Consider the following 19021-nt stretch of genomic DNA (forward strand, 5'->3'; position numbering starts at 1 on the left):
GGGAGGACATTTGGGAGGACATTTGGGAGGACATTTGGGATGCCATTTTTATTTTTGTGTTACTGGTAGTGAAATGTTTCAACACGTGTATAGTGTAGGGGGGGGGTACAAACTTTATTTCAATCCGGGGGGTATGTAGTGTGTATGTGGTGCAGAAAAAAAAAATACTTTATACCAATAAAAAAAAAAAAAATGAAGGGGTTAAAAATAAAAAATTGAAGGGGTTAAAAAAAAAAAAAAAGGTCCTGCGCCAAAAATTGAGCACAGATGTTGGTCAGTAACGTCTGTCACTGAACAGCGCTCAAAGGCAACAGGAATCTGATCAAAAAAAAAAAAAAAAATTGATCAACCCTGTGCCGAAAAAGCTGATCAGTGATGTACGTCACTGATCGGCGCACAGTGGCCACAGGACACCCACAAAATCAGTGTGTGTAAAAAAAAAATTAAAAAAAGACCCCACAGCACTCACAAAAAAAAAAAAAGGTGATCAGTGATGCGACACTGATTACCAGTGAGGGACAGCAGGTGCACAACCTTTGGTGCAACTGACAGTGCAACTGGCAGCAACTGACAGGTATATATATAAAAAAAAAAACCTCTGCGCCCCCAAAAAGTTGCTGATCAGCACAGATATACTGATCAGCACAAAAGGGGGGGTAGCAGACACAAAATATACACTCTCTATCACTCTCTGTCACTATCTCTCTCTATCTCTCTATCTCTCACTATCTATCACTCTAGGACACTGCAGCAGCAGCACTGACAGTTATATGTATAAAAAAAAACTGCACCCCCAAAAAGGGGGGGTAGCAGACACAAAATATACACTCTCTATCACTCTCTGTCACTATCTCTCTCTATCTCTCTATCTCTCACTATCTATCACTATCTATCACTCTATGACACTGCAGCAGCAGCACTGACAGTTATATATATAAAATAAAACCCCTGCACCCCCAAAAAGGGGGGGTAGCAGACACAAATCTCTCTATCTCTCTACCTCTCACTATCTATCACTATCTATCACTATCTATCACTGTATGACACTGCAGCAGCAGCACTGACAGTTATATATATATAGAAAACCCCTGCACCCCCAAAAAGGGGGGGTAGCAGACACAAAATATAGCTCTCTCTGTCACTATCTCTCTATCTCTCTCTCTATCTCTCTATCACACTGCAGCAGCAGCAGGAAGTCTCAGGAAGTCAGATCCAGGAAGCGTCCAGCACGCTACAAGCAGTGATAAGGTGATCAGGTAAGGTATTTGCAAGGATCAGGTAAGTATTAGCAAGGATCAGGTCGGTATTCACGGCAGGCAGGCACGGTGACCGTTCTGCACGCTATTCCAGACCGGAATGGCGTCTGCAGCGCAGTCACCGTCAGTTTAAATGTCGCGCCTTGGCTGTGATTGGTCCGTGGGTCCCACGGACCAATCACAGCCTTGGGGGCAGGTGGGGTGAGGGTGGGGTGAGGTGTCATCGTCACCGATGACCCCCTCATGCCCCCTGACGCCCGGCGGTGATTGACACCTGTGTTACCGAGCGTCCGATTCGCTGGTAACACAGGAAAACGCTGTGAATGGCTGTTCACACTGAACAGCCAATCACAGCGATCGCCGACGGGGGGGCGACATCGCAGCCCCCCCTGGGCATGCAGGGACATGTCTGCTGTCAGGGACAGCAGACATCGTCCCTCTGTCACTGCGTCTCGAGACGCAGTGACAGTTTAAACTCATGACGTACATTTATGCCATGTGTCGGGAAGTACCTCCCGGCCATGACGTAAATGTACGTCAAATGTCGGGAAGGGGTTAAACTGTAGTTGCCATTCTCTTGACCAATTCTCAAGTTTACGTAGATCATCAGTCATTTGATTTACCCCTCCTGGTGTGTCTACTCTGTTGCATATCTTTGTATCATCTGCAAAAAGGCATACTTTCCCTTCAGTACCATTTGCAATGTCACTAACAAAGATATTAAAGAGCACTGGTCCAAGTACAGATCCCTGGGGTACTCCACTGGTAACATGTCCCTCCATAGAATGCACTCCATTTACGACAACTGTCTGTTTCCTATCCTGCAACCAGGTTCTTATCCATTTAATTGTTTTGTAATCCAATCCCACACTTTCAAGTTTATTTAGCAGCCTGCGATGTGGGACAGTGTCAAATGCCTTACTAAAGTCTAGATATGCCACATCTACAGCCCCCCCTTCATCTAGTATTTTGGTCACGGAGTCAAAAAAAGTCAATGAGACTTGTTTGGCATGATCTCCCTGCAGTAAAACCATGCTGTTTTGGATCCTGTAAATTGTTTAATTTAAGATATTCCACTATTCTTTCTTTTAATAGTGTTTCCATTATTTTCCCTACTACTGATGTAAGGCTCACTGGTCTGTAGTTACTTGCTTCTTCTTTGCTTCCGCTTTTGTGCAGTGGAACTACATTTGCTTTTCTCCAGTCCTCTGGAACTGCACCTGTATCTAGTGACTGGTTGAATAAATCTGTTAATGGCGCTACCAACACATCTTTTAGTTCTTTTAGTATCCTTGGATGCACTCCGTCTGGCCCCATTGATTTATCCACTTTCAGTCTTGAAAGTTCTGTTAGGACTTTCTCCCTAGTAAATGTACCTCCATCTACCTTATTTTTATGAATGTCCTTGCAACTTAACTGTGGTCCCTTCCCTTCTCCTTCTATAGTGAATACAAAGCAAAAGTAATTATTTAGATGATCTGCAATTGCCTGGTCTCCCTCCACCAAATTCTCAGTGTCTGTCCGCAGTCTTATTATTCCTCCATTTGATTTTCTCCTTTCACTTATATACTTAAAAAAAGTTTTGTTTCCTTTATCTACTGACTGAGCCATTTTCTCCTCAGCTTGTGCCTTGGCACGCCTGATCACTTTCTTAGCCTCTTTGCCAATGTTCCCTCTAATTTTACGAAGGCTGTGTGCGGCAAAAGATATTGGCTGTGCAACTTTGGAAGGAAATTTAAATTTTTGTGCATCACACAACATACTGTATAAAGGCCTAGGTTTCGAGTTCTGTTGAGTTAATAAAGCAATTTGAATGTTTACAGACTTCACACACCAACACATATAGGCTATAGCAGTGATTTTCAACCTTATTAAGCTTGTGGCACACTAAACAAGATTTTAACCTTTGTGCGCTCAGTTGTAATGTCTGTGCGCGGGCTTGGCGAGTTGTGTGCGCGCGCACACGCGCACAGCTTAGAGGGAACACTGCTCTTTGCGCCTGGCAAGATACACTTCTTTGTCATTATTATTTTGAGTCTGCTTGTATGTCCTAAAGGCCATCTTTTTTGCTTTTACACTAGTTGATACCTCTTTTGTAAACCACACTGGCTTCCTTTTCCTGGTACTTTTCTTAACCCTTTTGATACAAAGAATATAAGATATAAGAAGTCAAGGCTGGGCTATGGCTCTTTAACAAGCCATGTTCTCTACATTACCATTACCTAGCTAACCAATTCATTCTGGTAATGAATAGGAGCAAAATTATAATTTACCATTTGCTCCAAAACACTGGAAAATGAAAAAAAAAACTAAAAAAACGGATAGCTGAAAAGAATTGGTTAAATTGTCTTGACTAAATTTTTGGCTGTTTTCTAGCATTTGGGAGGAAATGGTCAATTGTCAGTTGTTTCCATACATTAACAGAGTTTCATTCCAACCAACCAATTATTTGGATAGTTGGACACTTCGGGGGTATTCAATCTGGTATTCCGACTGTTGGAATGTCCCGACAGTTGGAATCCCTAGTTGTTTTCATTTCTTCCAACTGTAACTGGACAGCAGGAATTCAATGTTCCAGCTGTCGGCTGTCCGAAAGTCTGTGGATCACTTTTTGACAATTCTACAATCCACAGCCATTTCCAACAATACCGACTCGCATCCAAAGGGTCTGTAGCAGGCGCGTTCCCGCCGGGATTGAATATTATACTGCCGATATTTCCACTGTCACATATGGTCAGAGATTGAATATCCCCCATAACCTTAAGGTGTACAGATATCTCAAGACAGGTAAGAAAGATGGAATCTCACAGATAAGATGCAGACAAAGAAAGGAATAAAGATATTATATCACAAGCAGTTTTATTGTTGGTTTAAATGCTCAGTACTCATACAAATGTTCTCATACCAACCCTGTGGAGTCCAGGACAGGTGAGCTCACCTAAAAATATAAATTATTTTACAATACCTATCAATTCCCTCTGCAAGACGCCCGGCACAAGCAGAGAATTAAACAAAGAAAAACACCTTTTTTATTACTTGTCACTATTATATGTCGATTGATACCATTGTTAAAGATATATATGTAAATTTTAAATGTGCTATATAGTAAACATACTTGTTTTAATATTTTCATTGTATTAATTTTTCAGATTTAGATTACATTTGTCTAATTTACAATATTTTACAGTCCAATTTATTTCCCTTTTCAGGACTCCACAGGGTTTACTTTTTAAGATGGGAGTTCCACTGAAGATGGGATGTTGCTATGGGGGACCAATCAGAATCTAGTTCTTATTTATATAGCACCTTCTAGAAGATAGGATAGAATCTGATTGGTTGCCCAGAGCACCATCTCATCTTCAATAGAAACTCCCATCTTAGTAAATAACCCCCCAGTATGTCCTGCAGAAGAACCTGGCACTCTCCTTAGGCATTGGATGAGTGTATGTAAGACAGTATTAATAACACTATAGATAAGAGGTGCCCACACTTATTTGGCCTACTACCACTTTTCTAAAAATAAAAAATAAATAAATGAATGCTCGCTATAAATCGACCTTCTTTAAGCAACAAACAAACCGATGCAGTGACAAGCTTGCATTCTTTTAAGTTTCTAGATTTCTAGCTACATCTTACAGGATGGTAAAGAAAGTTTTAGGTGAAAAATTAGATTAGGCTGTGTTACACTGTGCAGTTACAGGCTGGTAGTTTTAAATGGCCCAATATGCCACCATCTCAGATGGCAGATACATCTTGGCCAAGCCCACCCCTACAACTGAGGGAGGAGGAGCAGAGTGGAGCAACGCAGCACCACACTCAGCATGCAGCAAAAACTGGGACTGACTACAGGTAGCCTTCCGCTACCCCACAATTGCATCCAAGGATATTACCACCCACCTGGAACATTCCATTGCGTAAAACGTAAATGGAATTTCACGTCCTCTCTGTAATAATAAAATCAGTAAACTACATCGGGGCAGCACTGTCAAGTTACAGGCTGGGTTTAAAATTGGCTGTTCACCAGTCATTTTGTCACTTCACCAGGCTTAATGCATCCGCCCCACTGTCCATTAACATGATCTCATTAGATGTCTCCACCATTAACTCTAAAAACCAGTTTCCGCATTGTGTCCAATAGCACGATTCCAGCTACTCGGACTTCATCAACATTAACATTGAAGTATAGATTAAAATGAGCAAAAAATCATAAACACAAATGCCTTTAAGCAATGTAACTTTAGACCCTTTTATATGTGCTCTTGCACTCCAGAGTATATTGAGAACATGCATATCCTATATATATTTAAAAGAGACAATAATTACTATAAATGTCAAAAGTGTTAGAACTTGGTGGAACATTTGTAAAATGTTTGTGGGTTTTACTTCAATTAAAAGGCTTAAGAGACCGATAAATGCATATGGTGCATTTTAAAGAGCAAGTAACACCCCTAATTGACAGAACTATAGTACTAAATATCATAGCTTTGTATTATTGAGTGGAGCCTTCTTTATCGATATGAGAAGTATCACTAGGACCTAAAACCCACAAAATAACTATCACTATACAAGTTTGCAATCACATATGAAAGGGTCCGGCACACGCATATTAACCGCATGTCAAGTGCATGAGTGAATACATAGTGTTTATAAGAGTTTGAAATTTGTAATTTGGTAGTTTAGAGGTTCTTTAAGCATTCCTTTGATAAAATCTAGATAGCATTGTCTCATGCTGTTGGCATTTATTGCTCCTTTCAGAGTAGGCCATATGTTCAGATTCCCCTAATCTATGCTGTTAGACTTTATAGAACATATGCGTGTCTTCTCTTTGTTTAACAAAACAAGTGATTAAACATCATTCATTTGAAAAGTGTCATTAAAATACTGAATATTAACTCATATTTCCCAGTTTAAGCTGAATATTATGACACTTTAATGCACAATATAGATTTATAGATGAAGAGGAATTAATAGACTTTAAATGATTTGGGTATATTAAATGAATTACAGGCAACATTTATACATTTATGAGCAGGTCCCATGGTTTGGGATAGTATTTGATTAGCATCTAACCAGACTTTGCTGTTCCTGTTTCTATGCGAGGTCTACCGAGTCCCGACAGTTGGGATCCCGTCAGGCATTCACCCGACGTCAAAACACTGACAGCCGGGTTCCCGACGGCCGTCGGCTATTTTCCCTCGTGGGGGTCCACGACCCCCATAGAGGGAGAATACAATAGGTGTCTTGCATAGCGAGCCACCGTGCCCGCAGCGTGGCGAGCCCACAAGGGGCTTTGTTGCGCTCGCCATGCTGTCTGGGTCCGGCCAGTCGGGATCATGACTGTTGGGATCCCGACTGTCGGACCCCTATAACACACCCGGTCTACCGGGTAGGATGGTGGGCAAAAATGAAGAATCTAACAGTCATGATATTTATACACTGTAGTCACAACAGCATATACAGCTGATGAATATGATTATTATATGTAATTTACTAAGGGGCCTACTTTTCAAATAATATTTGCAGTACATTCCTGTGAAAACTCCACACAGTGCCTCCATTTTGACAACATACAAAGCCCCCACCCCAAAGGTTTGAAAGGGGGCTGCAAAGTGTTCAGATTTACCAAGCTCCAGAATGCGAAGCCCATTGTAACTTATGCTACATATCGCTAAGTAGACTGCGTAGACCAGGGGTGGCAAAACCTCTCCTCATGATCTACCAACAGTCCATGTGTCTCAGGCAACCTGTGGATCTAGAGTAGGAATAAATACATGACCAGTTAGTGATGACTACAGCTGTACACAAGCTAGGTGATTTGGAAAATGTGGTGGTTGGTAGATCTCGAGGACCCGTTTGGCCAGCCCTGTTGTCGACTATTCGTAAGAGTCCCGATAGAGGAGTGAGAGACTGCTGATCTGATTTAATCAATCCAAACCCTGCAGATGTATAGACATTTGGGCACTATCAAGGATCAGAAATTACAATTATCGAGTCTACAATCTGATAATTGCTAATATGCCCCCAAGAGAGTCAATGATACAGAATAAAACTGAATGGTTAGGCTAGGTACCTATCAGAATGATGTCACCCACAAGGTTATCAAAATGTACTGTAAAAACTTCAGGACTATTATAAGTTATATTATAGCATTTATATTACTGCCGGTGTCTAACCATACGCAAATATGGTCTTGGTGCTTAAAGGGTTACCCTATATATGTCATTTTTATATAGTATGGTCTTATATTGTGCTTAGCCGTTTGTCTGTGGGTCACAATTCAACTCCTGCCTTCGTTACCCTCGGTGCATAATTGTTTTGATCAAAATATGAACCAAATCCTCCATCCTGTTATTTCAGATACACACAGATTGCATCTTGGTTAGAGCATTGGCAACAATCTTGTCTTTACGTTCCTTATTCATTTATGGCATCAATAACGCTGTGCAGCTGGTACCATGCATAATATTGGGTAAAATCCAGCATGGGTATTTTCTTTACAGCTTTTGCTTAAATTGAGCCACTAAAAGATATATGCCAAACCCACATAAAGACACATGTGCCATCTATGTTCCAGAGACCATTACTCAATAGCACAATCTATTATTTCCTTCTGGGTTGGTTATTGCAGGCGTATGGGAATACCCATAGCAAAAAATGCATTGTGTGTGAAGCAGTGATTTAACACTGTCACTAAAATGACACAGACTAATGGGTCTTGATCTATAATAAATTGTCCTGTTAATCCCCTATATGTCTTCCATACACTTCATGGCTGTCTGTAAGGTGAGATAGAAGGGCCCTACACCACCATAGCCCAGCATCTATATCATCAGACACCCTCTGTCTGGCGACCGGCAAATAACTCATTACTTGCAGTCTAGATTCTGAATGAATCTGACCTGAAATCATTAATCAACTCGAATGAAGTGGTGTAAACAGGAATCAGCATGAAAACCTACTGATTTAATGCTTGAACCATAAACAAAATATTATGAACCACTTCATTATCTTTAATTCAGCACAACTTACAAAAAAAAAAAAAAAACAACAACGTTTTTGTAAAAGCAATCTGATTGGAAAAAGTAGGCAAGTATGAATTAAGCATGTATCCAATTACACAATGGCAGGTATTCAATGCTGTTTGCGAGTGGTGACAGCGAGCAGGGCTTCCTGCTCGCTGTCACCACTCACCCTGACAGTATTCAACACACCCTCCGCATACGCCAATTCCCCCTCGCTCCGTTTTTTTGAGCGAGGGGGAATTGGCGGATGCGGCTCCAGAAGCAGCGAGACTCGCGGCTAAAAACAGCGAGTTTTCTGCAGTAGCCGCAGGTCTCGCTGTTTTGGGAATTCTCGCCGTCCTGTGACGGCGAGGATTTCCCCAGAACGTTGAATAGAGCGAGCGGCCGGCGCGGGGGTTAAACAGCGAGGATCGCTGGTTTTCTGCAATCCTCGCTGTTTAACCCCCTCGCCGGCAGCTTGCTGCAGCATTGAATACCCCCCATTGTGTTTGGGTCAATATGACCATGTGTTTGTCCTATACAATCAGTTCCCATTCCACAGTATAATCCACAACTAGACTCTTGTATGCCGTCATTATTATTTAATTGACAACTTAACTGGCTAAGACTTTGTTATAAAACTGCTCTGAAATCGCTTTTTTTCTTTATTTTTTTTTTTTTATTACATTTCAAATGAATTTTTATAAATGTATTTAAATAATTTATTGAAAAAAATAAATATTCCTAGGGGGTATCTTGTGATGGAACCTCCCACCGTGTCATTGTACGGGCTTTTGCCGGTAGACAGAGGCAAAGGTGAGGCTGCAGAACAGTCCAAAATTCAAATAGGGGAGCCACACCGTCACCCCCAAACAGTCGCTGTGAACAACGCTGGCATTTTCAGCTGATATTTTGAGGATCTCTCACAGCACTCAAAGGGTTAAATATGTGAGCTGCTTCATGTGGAAATGCAAGTGTAATGCATAAGAGAACATTGCTATATGGTCTCAGCACTATGTTCAGTCAAGCAGCTGCTTCCCGAGCTGCATCCAGAGCTGTGGCACCTGCGAAATCCGCTTCTGGATCATGCTCATTACAGAAAACACTGAACAGCTGTGAGCGAATAGGTACATAGGAATATGTCGGACTATAAATTCGGCCCTGGGTCTGCAGCAGCTCCTCCCCTCCAATCGCTGCTAGCACTGACTGCACCGACTTACAATGTAGCCCAGCCTCCTACTCAGACACCACATCCCAGAGAACAGGAGAGCAGAGACAAAGGGTTAAAATATTTGGAACATACAGGAGGACAGACACAATGGATTAGGATATAAAGGGATCAGAATATAAGGATTAGAATACAGAAGAGCAGAACTAATGGATTAAGATATAAGGAAGAGAGAACGGGAGGAGCAGAGACAATGGATTATAATATAAGGAGAAAATGACAGAGAGAATGGTGACTGTCACCTTTATGACATAATTAACTATTTATATTTTCTCCTGCCAACGTTTGGTATATTCTTTTCTATATACTAAATTATGTTTTTCATCGTAAAAAAATAATCCTATTCTCCAGTTCTGTGAGCAGAGAGAATGGATCAAAATACAGATGTGTCATCATATATCAATGCTGCTCTCATGCCAAACAGCCCCAAAATGTGTATTAATTCGCAATGCTACTTGTATTCAGTCACTGTCTCCTCCTGCATCTAAATTCTGTATACAGTCTAAGGTACACATAATGTACAAGCGTCATTGGCTTGGGGCGTCCTAGATGGCTGTTTTAAAGGCAAATTGAATTCTCGGTACTTATGTATTATCTGGGCGCCCGATTTTTTCATTGCATGCCACTAAAGGCATGCGATGCGATGCTTCATTGTAAAGACCCGATTTTTAATTGTATAGTCACTCATGGGTGATTTCATACCCCCACTATCCAACTACGCATGGAGTTGATTTTATATAGTGTGGCGAGTGCAGGGAGCCACCGAACCCGAAGCGTGGCGAGCGCAGCAAGCCCCGCAAGGGGACGCGCATTACTTTACATGTATTCTGCGTCCGCTCGCCACGCTTCGGCCTCAGTGGCTCGCTGCGCTCGCAAAACTATATAAGGTCAGCTCCATGCGTAGTTGGATAGTGGGGGTATGAAATCACCCATGGGTGACTATACATTTAAAAATCGGGTCTTTACAATGAAAAATCACATCGCATGAATTGTATGCCACTATATTGCATGCGATGCGATAAAAAAAATCGGGTGCCCAGTTATTACATAAGTACCGAATTCTCTCTATTTAATGCCTATGCATGTGAAAAAAATGCAAAATCGGTTGAATATTCAACCAAATGTGGTCGAAAGTTTTGCTGATCCAAATGGTAATCGCCTGTGCTGAATTTTTCCATCGGTCAAAAATTTGTCATAGGAGAAAACCATGTGGATTGGCAAAAATTTCACCTATATACACTTTTGGTTGAATATTCGACCGATTTTGAGTTGTTTTCACCTATGCCGATTTGTCCCCTCAAAAAAGTGAAAAGGAATAATAAAACTTGTGAAAATTCCTGCAATTGAAGACTATGGGGTGAATTAGTGCAGTTTTTTGGCTAGCCGAAAAAAACTGCACTTAATTGAATACCGCATGGAGTCTATATGGCCCATTGCTTGTAATAACCCAGCTGGTGCTAGCTGGGTTTAAACCCCCCCCCATCACTCCCACAATCCTTTATATAAATTGCTCTAGATAAGGACTGTAGCCTCAGTTTCATCTCTGTTAATAGCAGGCAGGGGTGCATGTACTTATATTTTAGGTCCAGGTATGAGACCCCAATAATAGTTTGGAGGAGAGAGTGGCTGCTCAATAACCTCATATACTTGACGCTTACTCACATTGGACACAGCCATTATGCAAGCAGAACCGATTTTGGTATGTAGCCATCAATCCAATAGGAACGAGCGACATCCAAATGATCGAACAGCCTAGGGTGATCATACATATAAACACTCATAATTGGCATGAAAAATAAACACAATGCATTTAAAATATTCAGCAACGGTGCTCTAGATCCAGAACGGATCAATTCTGTGCAGACAAATTTCACTGCCCCGATCACCTGTAAAATTGGTTTGGGTGTTTTTTGGCTACATACAGCACTTTTTCTCTATTTCACGTCTTAATTGGTGGCACATCATTCCCCTGGCTGTTTTGTTTCTTGCACTACTGGCCGTCCTAAGGTACAGATAGTAGACCGCGAACTAGAAACATTTCAATTTACTTTTCAAATATTCTCATCTGGACTCTATTGCCTGTATGTTTTTTTAAATTAGATTTTTCAAAGTAATTCGTCACAGAATGCAGAACCTTTTAAAAGAATGTTACAGCTCAGTTGTATGGAAACAGATGCTTGTTAACATTGCTAGAAAAAGACATACTGTAGAAAGGCAACCTGAAATCCAAACAGAGACGATTAATGGGCCAACAGGCTCCTGCGTATGCGATGCCAGTATATAAGATTATGGAAATACTTCTATAAAACAAAAACAGCAACAAAAACAACAGAACATAAAGCTATGTTAAGTCACCGCTCTATAAAAGCTGCAAAACCAATAACAACTACCCATTGCTTTAGGTTTCCACTTCAAATCAACTCTCAAATGTGGTCTGAACCATGTGAAGTAACAGCATAAACTCTAATTATGGGCTGTTAGGGACACATAAGCGGGTATTTTCATGGTGGGAGTTCCAGTTTAACAATTTCATAAATATGTCATATTACATTGTTCATATGATGCAGAAACAGAACTTAATTGCAAACCGCACAATAAATTTACAATTGCTCTAAAATAAAATACAAGCATAATGTGTAATAAACAGTTGAGATATTATTTGGCCCCAAGGAATAGTGCTTTTAAAAAAAAAATGTAAAAGGAATACCACAGAGAACTGAAAACAAAGGTTTGGGTAGGAAAATGACAAAGCCCTTTGTTACTTGGATGGGCTTGTGCCACCTCTGATGGCACATGTCACAATCTAATGGTTCCTTTCTGCTCTTCTTGTGGGAAAGCATTTATTTACCCTCTCAGCATGAAGGAGTCAAAGGCAATGAGGCAAGGACAAAGGTGTAAACCATCCACTCACAGCCCAAGTATAACCCTCCCCTCTGGCAACCTACATATAACCCTCCCCTCACACGGACTAACCGTAACCCTCCCCTCTAGCAGACTAACCGTAACCCTCCCCTCTAGCAGACTAACCGTAACCCTCCCCTCTAGCAGACTATCCGTAACCCTCCCCTCTAGCAGACTAACCGTAACCCTCCCCTCTAGCAGACTAACCGTAACCCTCCCCTCTAGCAGACTAACCGTAACCCTCCCCTCTAGCAGACTAACCGTAACCCTCCCCTCTAGCAGACTAACCGTAACCCTCCCCTCTAGCAGACTAACCGTAACCCTCCCCTCTAGCAGACTAACCGTAACCCTCCCCTCTAGCAGACTAACCGTAACCCTCCCCTCTAGCAGACTAACCGTAACCCTCCCCTCTAGCAGACTAACCGTAACCCTCCCCTCTAGCAGACTAACCGTAACCCTCCCCTCTAGCAGACTAACCGTAACCCTCCCCTCTAGCAGACTAACCTTAACCCTCCAATCTAGCAGACTAACCGTATCCGTCCTCTCTAGCAGACTAACCGTAACCTTCACCTCTAGGAGTCTAACCATAACCCACCCCTCTAGTAGCCTAACTGTAACCCACCCTTCTCAAAGCCGAACCATAACCCTAACCATAACCCTCCCCCCTCACAGCCTAACCATAACCCTTCCCTCTTGAATCCCAACGTCAATAAAGTGTCATCTATGTATTTTTAAATGTGAGAGTGTACAACTCTAAAGCCCTGTACACACTATGCGATAAAGGCAAAATTTCCTTGAACTCCTCACTGAACAATTTCAAATGATAAAGATGAATATAAAGTGTTTGCTCTACCACTGACCATCTCATTTTATGAAAAATGTATCTATCGTTCATACACTCTGATCTATATGCACCTAATCATACACAACATTTGATTGCATGCACAGGTGAGAAAGGGAATACAAGCAAAAAGACAATGGTGGTGGAGCGCTCAGAGAAAAAACATGGAGGGTGTTCACAACCGGTCACTTTTGCAAACCATCATCCGGGAGACCATATTAAATGGAGGAGAGCACTATAGGAACAAACGGGACACACCCTAAGTATATTGTCCAGCCAACATCCAATTTTTACTGTAAGTTTTTTACTCTCTTTTTTATTATTGCCATTTTTTTGATTTTGTGTCGTATACTATGTTGTTAATCAAGGGCTCTTTATATAAAATTAAACTTTATATGTGATACCCAATTGATCAAGTACTTAAGTGTTTTTTCTCCAAACACTCCACCACCATTGTCTTTTTGCTTGTATTCCCTACTTTTGGGGACTGACCATCCCCTAAGGTGTGAGCAGCCAGCACAACACCCCATCTCATCTGCGCCTTTTTTTCACCTAGGTGAACATTTCTTTTCCTACAGGCGAGAAAGTGGTTGATAACACCCAGCAGAAGCATGCATTATTATCGTTCGCACACAGTGATATTATCACAGTGATATTATCGTGCATATTGTGGCATAGTGTGTATGGGGCTTAATGCTCTTCCGGTACTTGTGTATTATCACGGCGCCCATCGCATTACATACCATAAGGCTTAATATGGTATGCAATGAGATGAGATGCGATGGGACCCGATCTTATACAATTTAAAATTGTATACCATTGTATATGGCATACAATGAGATGAGATACGACTTTAAATTGTATAAGCACATTAATTGTTGCTTTCAATGTTAATTGGCCCCCATATAAGATTTTTAATTGTATAAGCACCCTAATGGGTGCTTACAATGTTAAATGCACCTCCACGCCACCCCCACTATCAACGCCAACCCAAAGCGTGGCGAGCGCAGCGAGCCCACGAGGGGCGGCGGTACACGTCCTCCGACTTTTTCATACCCCCACTATCCATGTCTGCGTGGAGTTTATTTTATATAGTGTGGCGAGCGCAGTGAGCCACTGAGCCCGAAGTGGGGGGAGCGCAGCGAGCCCCGCGAGGGGACGCGTAATACGTGTAAAGTAAAAGGCGGCCGCTCGCCACGCTTCGGGCTCGGTGGCTCGCTACACTATATAAAATCAACTCCACGCCGACATGGATAATGGGGGTATGAAAAGGTCGGAGGACGTGTACCGCTGCGCTCGCCACGCTTCGGGTTGGCGTTGATAGTGGGGTGGCGTGGGGGTGCATTTAACATTGTAAGCACCCATTAGGGTGCTTATACAATTAAAAATCGTATAGGGGGGCCAATTAATATTGATAGCACCCATTAGTGTGCTTATACAATTTAAAATCGTATCTCATCTCATCTCATTGTATGCCATTGTATGGCATATACAATGGTATACAATTTTAAATTGTATAAGATGCCATAAGATGGAAATCATGGGCGCTGTGCTAATACACAAGTACCATGTATGCAAATTGTTAACATTTTGTCAATGTCGATATTTTCCAAAATGTTGAGATTTATAAATGTAAATCTTCTGTTGTCAACATTCGGAATGCAGACATCGTCACAGGTGAGTGACTGTATCCTGTCTCTTGAGTGTCTTAGCGTTGGCTGGGTGGCACTCAATTTCATGGAGCTTTTTCTTCATGTTTAGTCTCGTTGTAAATCAAAATTTTATTGATCAATAAATATTAATGGTTTCCCATCGTGTTTTTACCAATATTGGATACAATTAAAACAAGGAAATGAGGGGACAAGAGCACATGTGTAGTCACACAAGTTTACTACATGTAATAAAACAATCATGTGAACATAATACTGCATGACAGGCTCCAGACTTCCAACCCCAATAAAACATACTCTAATTCTTTATGCTTTCTACTTATTAGGGTGCACTGGTCCTTAAGACTATGCAACGTGTATCTCCATTGAGGGCTGTCAGCTGTAACACTTTATACTACACTCATTTATATTGTTCCAGAATATTCCATTGTGCTTTACATTTCCCGTTATATAGACGATCAGATTAAAAATAAACTGAGTGTCCTACAGTATTTACATGACAAGGTTGTTGCTTTATTTTAATTATATTCAACAGTAAGCATGTCCTCCCTATACTTAGAATGGTATTACACTTTTTAACTTCAAAAACACGGTTGTCAGGCAGGATCAGATCTCGGTTCTAGACAGCCCTGCATATTACGTGCTTTAATATACCAATAAGAGCCCATTCTTTAGCAACATGCAAATTAGAAAGTAAATTCCACTTTACCTCTGAGATATGGCTCCCCATGCTCCATGCTTATTGGTCAGGATGTTCAGAATCTTCTGCTTCAGCTGATTGGCTGTCACGTGGTCTCTGTGTTTGGCAGCACTGATTAGATGGTCGCACATTTTCTCTTCTTCCCTCCTATCTGCAGCATACTGTGCGCATTGTGACTGAATAAGGGAAGATTGCAACAATTACATCACTTTGTTGTCAGTTATTCACTCAGGGGTGAATTTATGAAGCTTGGAGAAGTGTTATCTATCCCCATAAAGAACATTATGAGCAAGGTGATAATGGTTCAGCCAATCAGCTCTTACCTGTCAATTTACATATCGTAGCTGATTGGCTGAACCATTATCACCTTGCTCATAATGTTCTTAATGGGGATAGATAACACTTCTCCAAGCTTCATAAATTCACCCCTCAATACTTACTATAATTTTCTATACATTGTGTAACATCAGAGATGTTTCCTCATACAGACTGAGGGGTGAATTTATGAAGCTTGGAGAAGTGTTATCTATCCCCATAAAGAACGTTATGAGCAGGGTGATAATGGTTCAGCCAATCAGCTCTTACCTGTCAATTTACATATTGTAGCTGATTGGCTGAACCATTATCACCTTGCTCATAACGTTCTTTATGGGGATAGATAACACTTCTCCAAGCTTCATAAATTCACCCCTCAGTCACTCACGGATATACTCATGAAATGACGTAGTGCAGACTCGCAATGAAATGCAAGAAAGACGCCCAACGCTAGCAGAATCGCACAGAATCTGCATGGCGTACTGATCCACCCTCGTACATTTGGATGACCAAACAAGGAAAATGGAGACTTATTGAATTCAACGGTTCCGGTTATTTATTTAAGGGAACAAGGAAATAATTTTTAATTAGGATACAACTATGATATTCATTTATAATACACAATATATATTCAAATTTTATTGAAACCATAAACACCGATTTAACTGAATTTATTGAAAGAAGTCTTCTACATTCTAAACAGTGAAAATAAATAGTGGCAAGGGGTTAAATCATTTTTCAAATGTACCTTCATCCAAAGCAAATAAGCAATTAGCACAATGGTCTTCCGCCATAATGAGGCTAATATTTCATCCTATAATTGGACTGTAAAATTAAATTATCATGCCTCACTCTGAAGGGTCATTTAATGAATATTAACAGCTTGCTCCAAGAAAGGGAAAAAAAGATTCACAAAAATAATTCATGGACAAAAGGGGAAATGCGGTAGGTTTAAATCTGCTTCAGACAGAACGGGCCTACATGGTTTGACATCCGATTCGCAGCGCCGTGTGCATCAGATAGGATCAAGAGATCATATGTGCTGCACATATGATCTCCAGAGAAAGACCACTCCCGGCAGTGGGGAGCGGGATCACATGCTATGCATCACATGTGAAAAGACTGCATTAAATGTATTAAACTGTATATAAACTAACCATTAAATGTATTGCATGTGATTACTCTATATTAGTTTATGTCTTATTTATATTATTTTCTTATAATTTGTCTGTCATATGGTCCATCATGAATTAATGCATTTTCCGTTGTATATGTGAGTATACCACAAATGCCACATAATGGGCCAGATTCTCTAAGCTTCAAAAATGATAAATGGAGAATGATAAACAACCAGCCAATGAGCTCCTGCCTGACATTTTTCAAACACAGTCTGTGACATGGCAGGTAGGAGCTGATTGGCTGGCTGTTTATCACTCTCCATTTTATCCCTTTTGAAGCTTAGAGCATCTGGCTCAGTATCTGTTGCTAAAGCCTGAAAAGTTTGCAATATACTAAAAAAGTCATTTCTGTGGTCTCAAGAAATATGAAATAATGAAATGATTGTATTTAAAACTTTAGGCCATTACTTCTTAGTCAGAAAAGCAAAGACTGCCTTAAAAAAAAAAAATTTGGGAAAAATTGAATCTAAAGTCTCTTGATCTAAACCTTTTCTTGTAGGTCAACAAGCACACGGGCTAGTACATCAAGCTGTAGGCTTAGGGGAACTGTCTAGCAGAGATAAGAAGCTAATCAAGGCTCAGGGGCCGCTCCTGTTCTCTGGCTGGAGGGCTCCTTTATGGGATTCTGACAGAGTTCTATATTTAATTTTGTCCATTCAATCCTGGCGGCTTCACTAAAGCTTACACTGCCCGAATTACACACTCTGGACACACACACACACACACAGTTGTTACCTCTCGCTGCCTTGTGTCCAAGCACGGTACATTTGTTTACAAAGTTGAACTAAGCTAAACATGTATTGGTAAGAACTTTTTAGCCTTTTCCGCCATTAAATGTCAATGCATTATATTAATATTTTATTATCGTTGGGGTCAAGATCGTGGTAATGATAAACATTTTAGTACTGGGGATGTATGTAAAAATAAACTTAATAATAAACCAGGGTGCCGGATGACGGTACTTGTTTCCTAGCACGGCGCCAGCGATAAAAATTGTATCCATCGGGACCCCCATCGACGCGATATTTACATTGGAATCAATGAAAAATGGTCCCTGAGACCCGATTTTACATTGGCCCCAATGTTAAATGGCCCCCAGACCCCAATTTTTATTGTTTCCCAACCCTGATGGTTGAAATGCCCCCCCATTGTTAACGCCACCCCACGATCAACGCCAACCCGAAGCGTGGCGAGCGTAGCGAGCCCGCGAGGGGCAGCGGCACGCGTCCTCCGACCTTTTCATACCCCCACTATCCACATCGGCGTGGAGTTGATCTTATATAGTGTGGCGAGCGCAGCGAGCCCCGCGAGGGGACCCGCATTACTTCACAGGTATTACGCGTCCGCTCGCCACACTATATAAAATCAACTCCACGCCAACGTGGATAGTGGGGGTATGAAAAGGTCGGAGGACGCGTACCGCTGCGCTCGCCACGCTTCGGGTTGCCGTTCATCGTGGGTTGGCGTCAAAAATGGGGGGGGGGGGGCATTTGTCATGTAAAATACCCATAAGGGTGGGTATACAATGAAAAATCGGGTCCACTGGCCCATTTAACATTGTTCCCTATGTAAAATCGCGGCCATCGCATCGGTCGCATCGCATGCCTTAACTTAAGGCATGAGATGGATGCGATTTTTTAATTGTCGGGGAAAAGGCTAAAAATAGCCCTGAAATTGCGTCGGTCGCGTTTAATCGCATACCTTAATTTAAGGTATGCAATAACCTACAACGGGCGCCGTGCTAGGAAACAAGTACCACATTTTAGTACTGGGGATGTATGTAAAGATAAACTTAATAAACCAGGGTGCCGGATGACTGCCCAACAGTCGGGATCCTGACCAACAGGGGCTGTTCTCCCTCATGGGGGTCCATGACCCTCAAAGACGGAGAACAGAATCTGTGGTGAGCGCAGTGAGCCACCGAGCCTGCA

The 19021-nt window shown here is 41.5% G+C and overlaps 1 protein-coding gene across 7 annotated transcripts in view; it reads right to left on the reverse strand.

Annotated features, from left to right (window-relative positions):
- The window catches only part of NBEA (neurobeachin), a 564577-nt gene that overhangs the window by 223992 nt on the left and 321564 nt on the right, over window positions 1–19021 (reverse strand). For all 7 annotated transcript variants that reach the window (XM_083169798.1, XM_083169794.1, XM_083169792.1 and 4 more), the window contains one exon: window positions 15607–15773. In XM_083169798.1, coding sequence (XP_083025924.1) covers window positions 15607–15773 — 167 coding nt within the window. The remainder of the gene's footprint in view (window positions 1–15606; window positions 15774–19021) is intronic.

Source organism: Crinia signifera, chromosome 2, assembly GCF_055691185.1.
Source record: "Crinia signifera chromosome 2, ASM5569118v1, whole genome shotgun sequence".
Taxonomy (NCBI): Eukaryota; Metazoa; Chordata; class Amphibia; order Anura; family Myobatrachidae; genus Crinia; species Crinia signifera.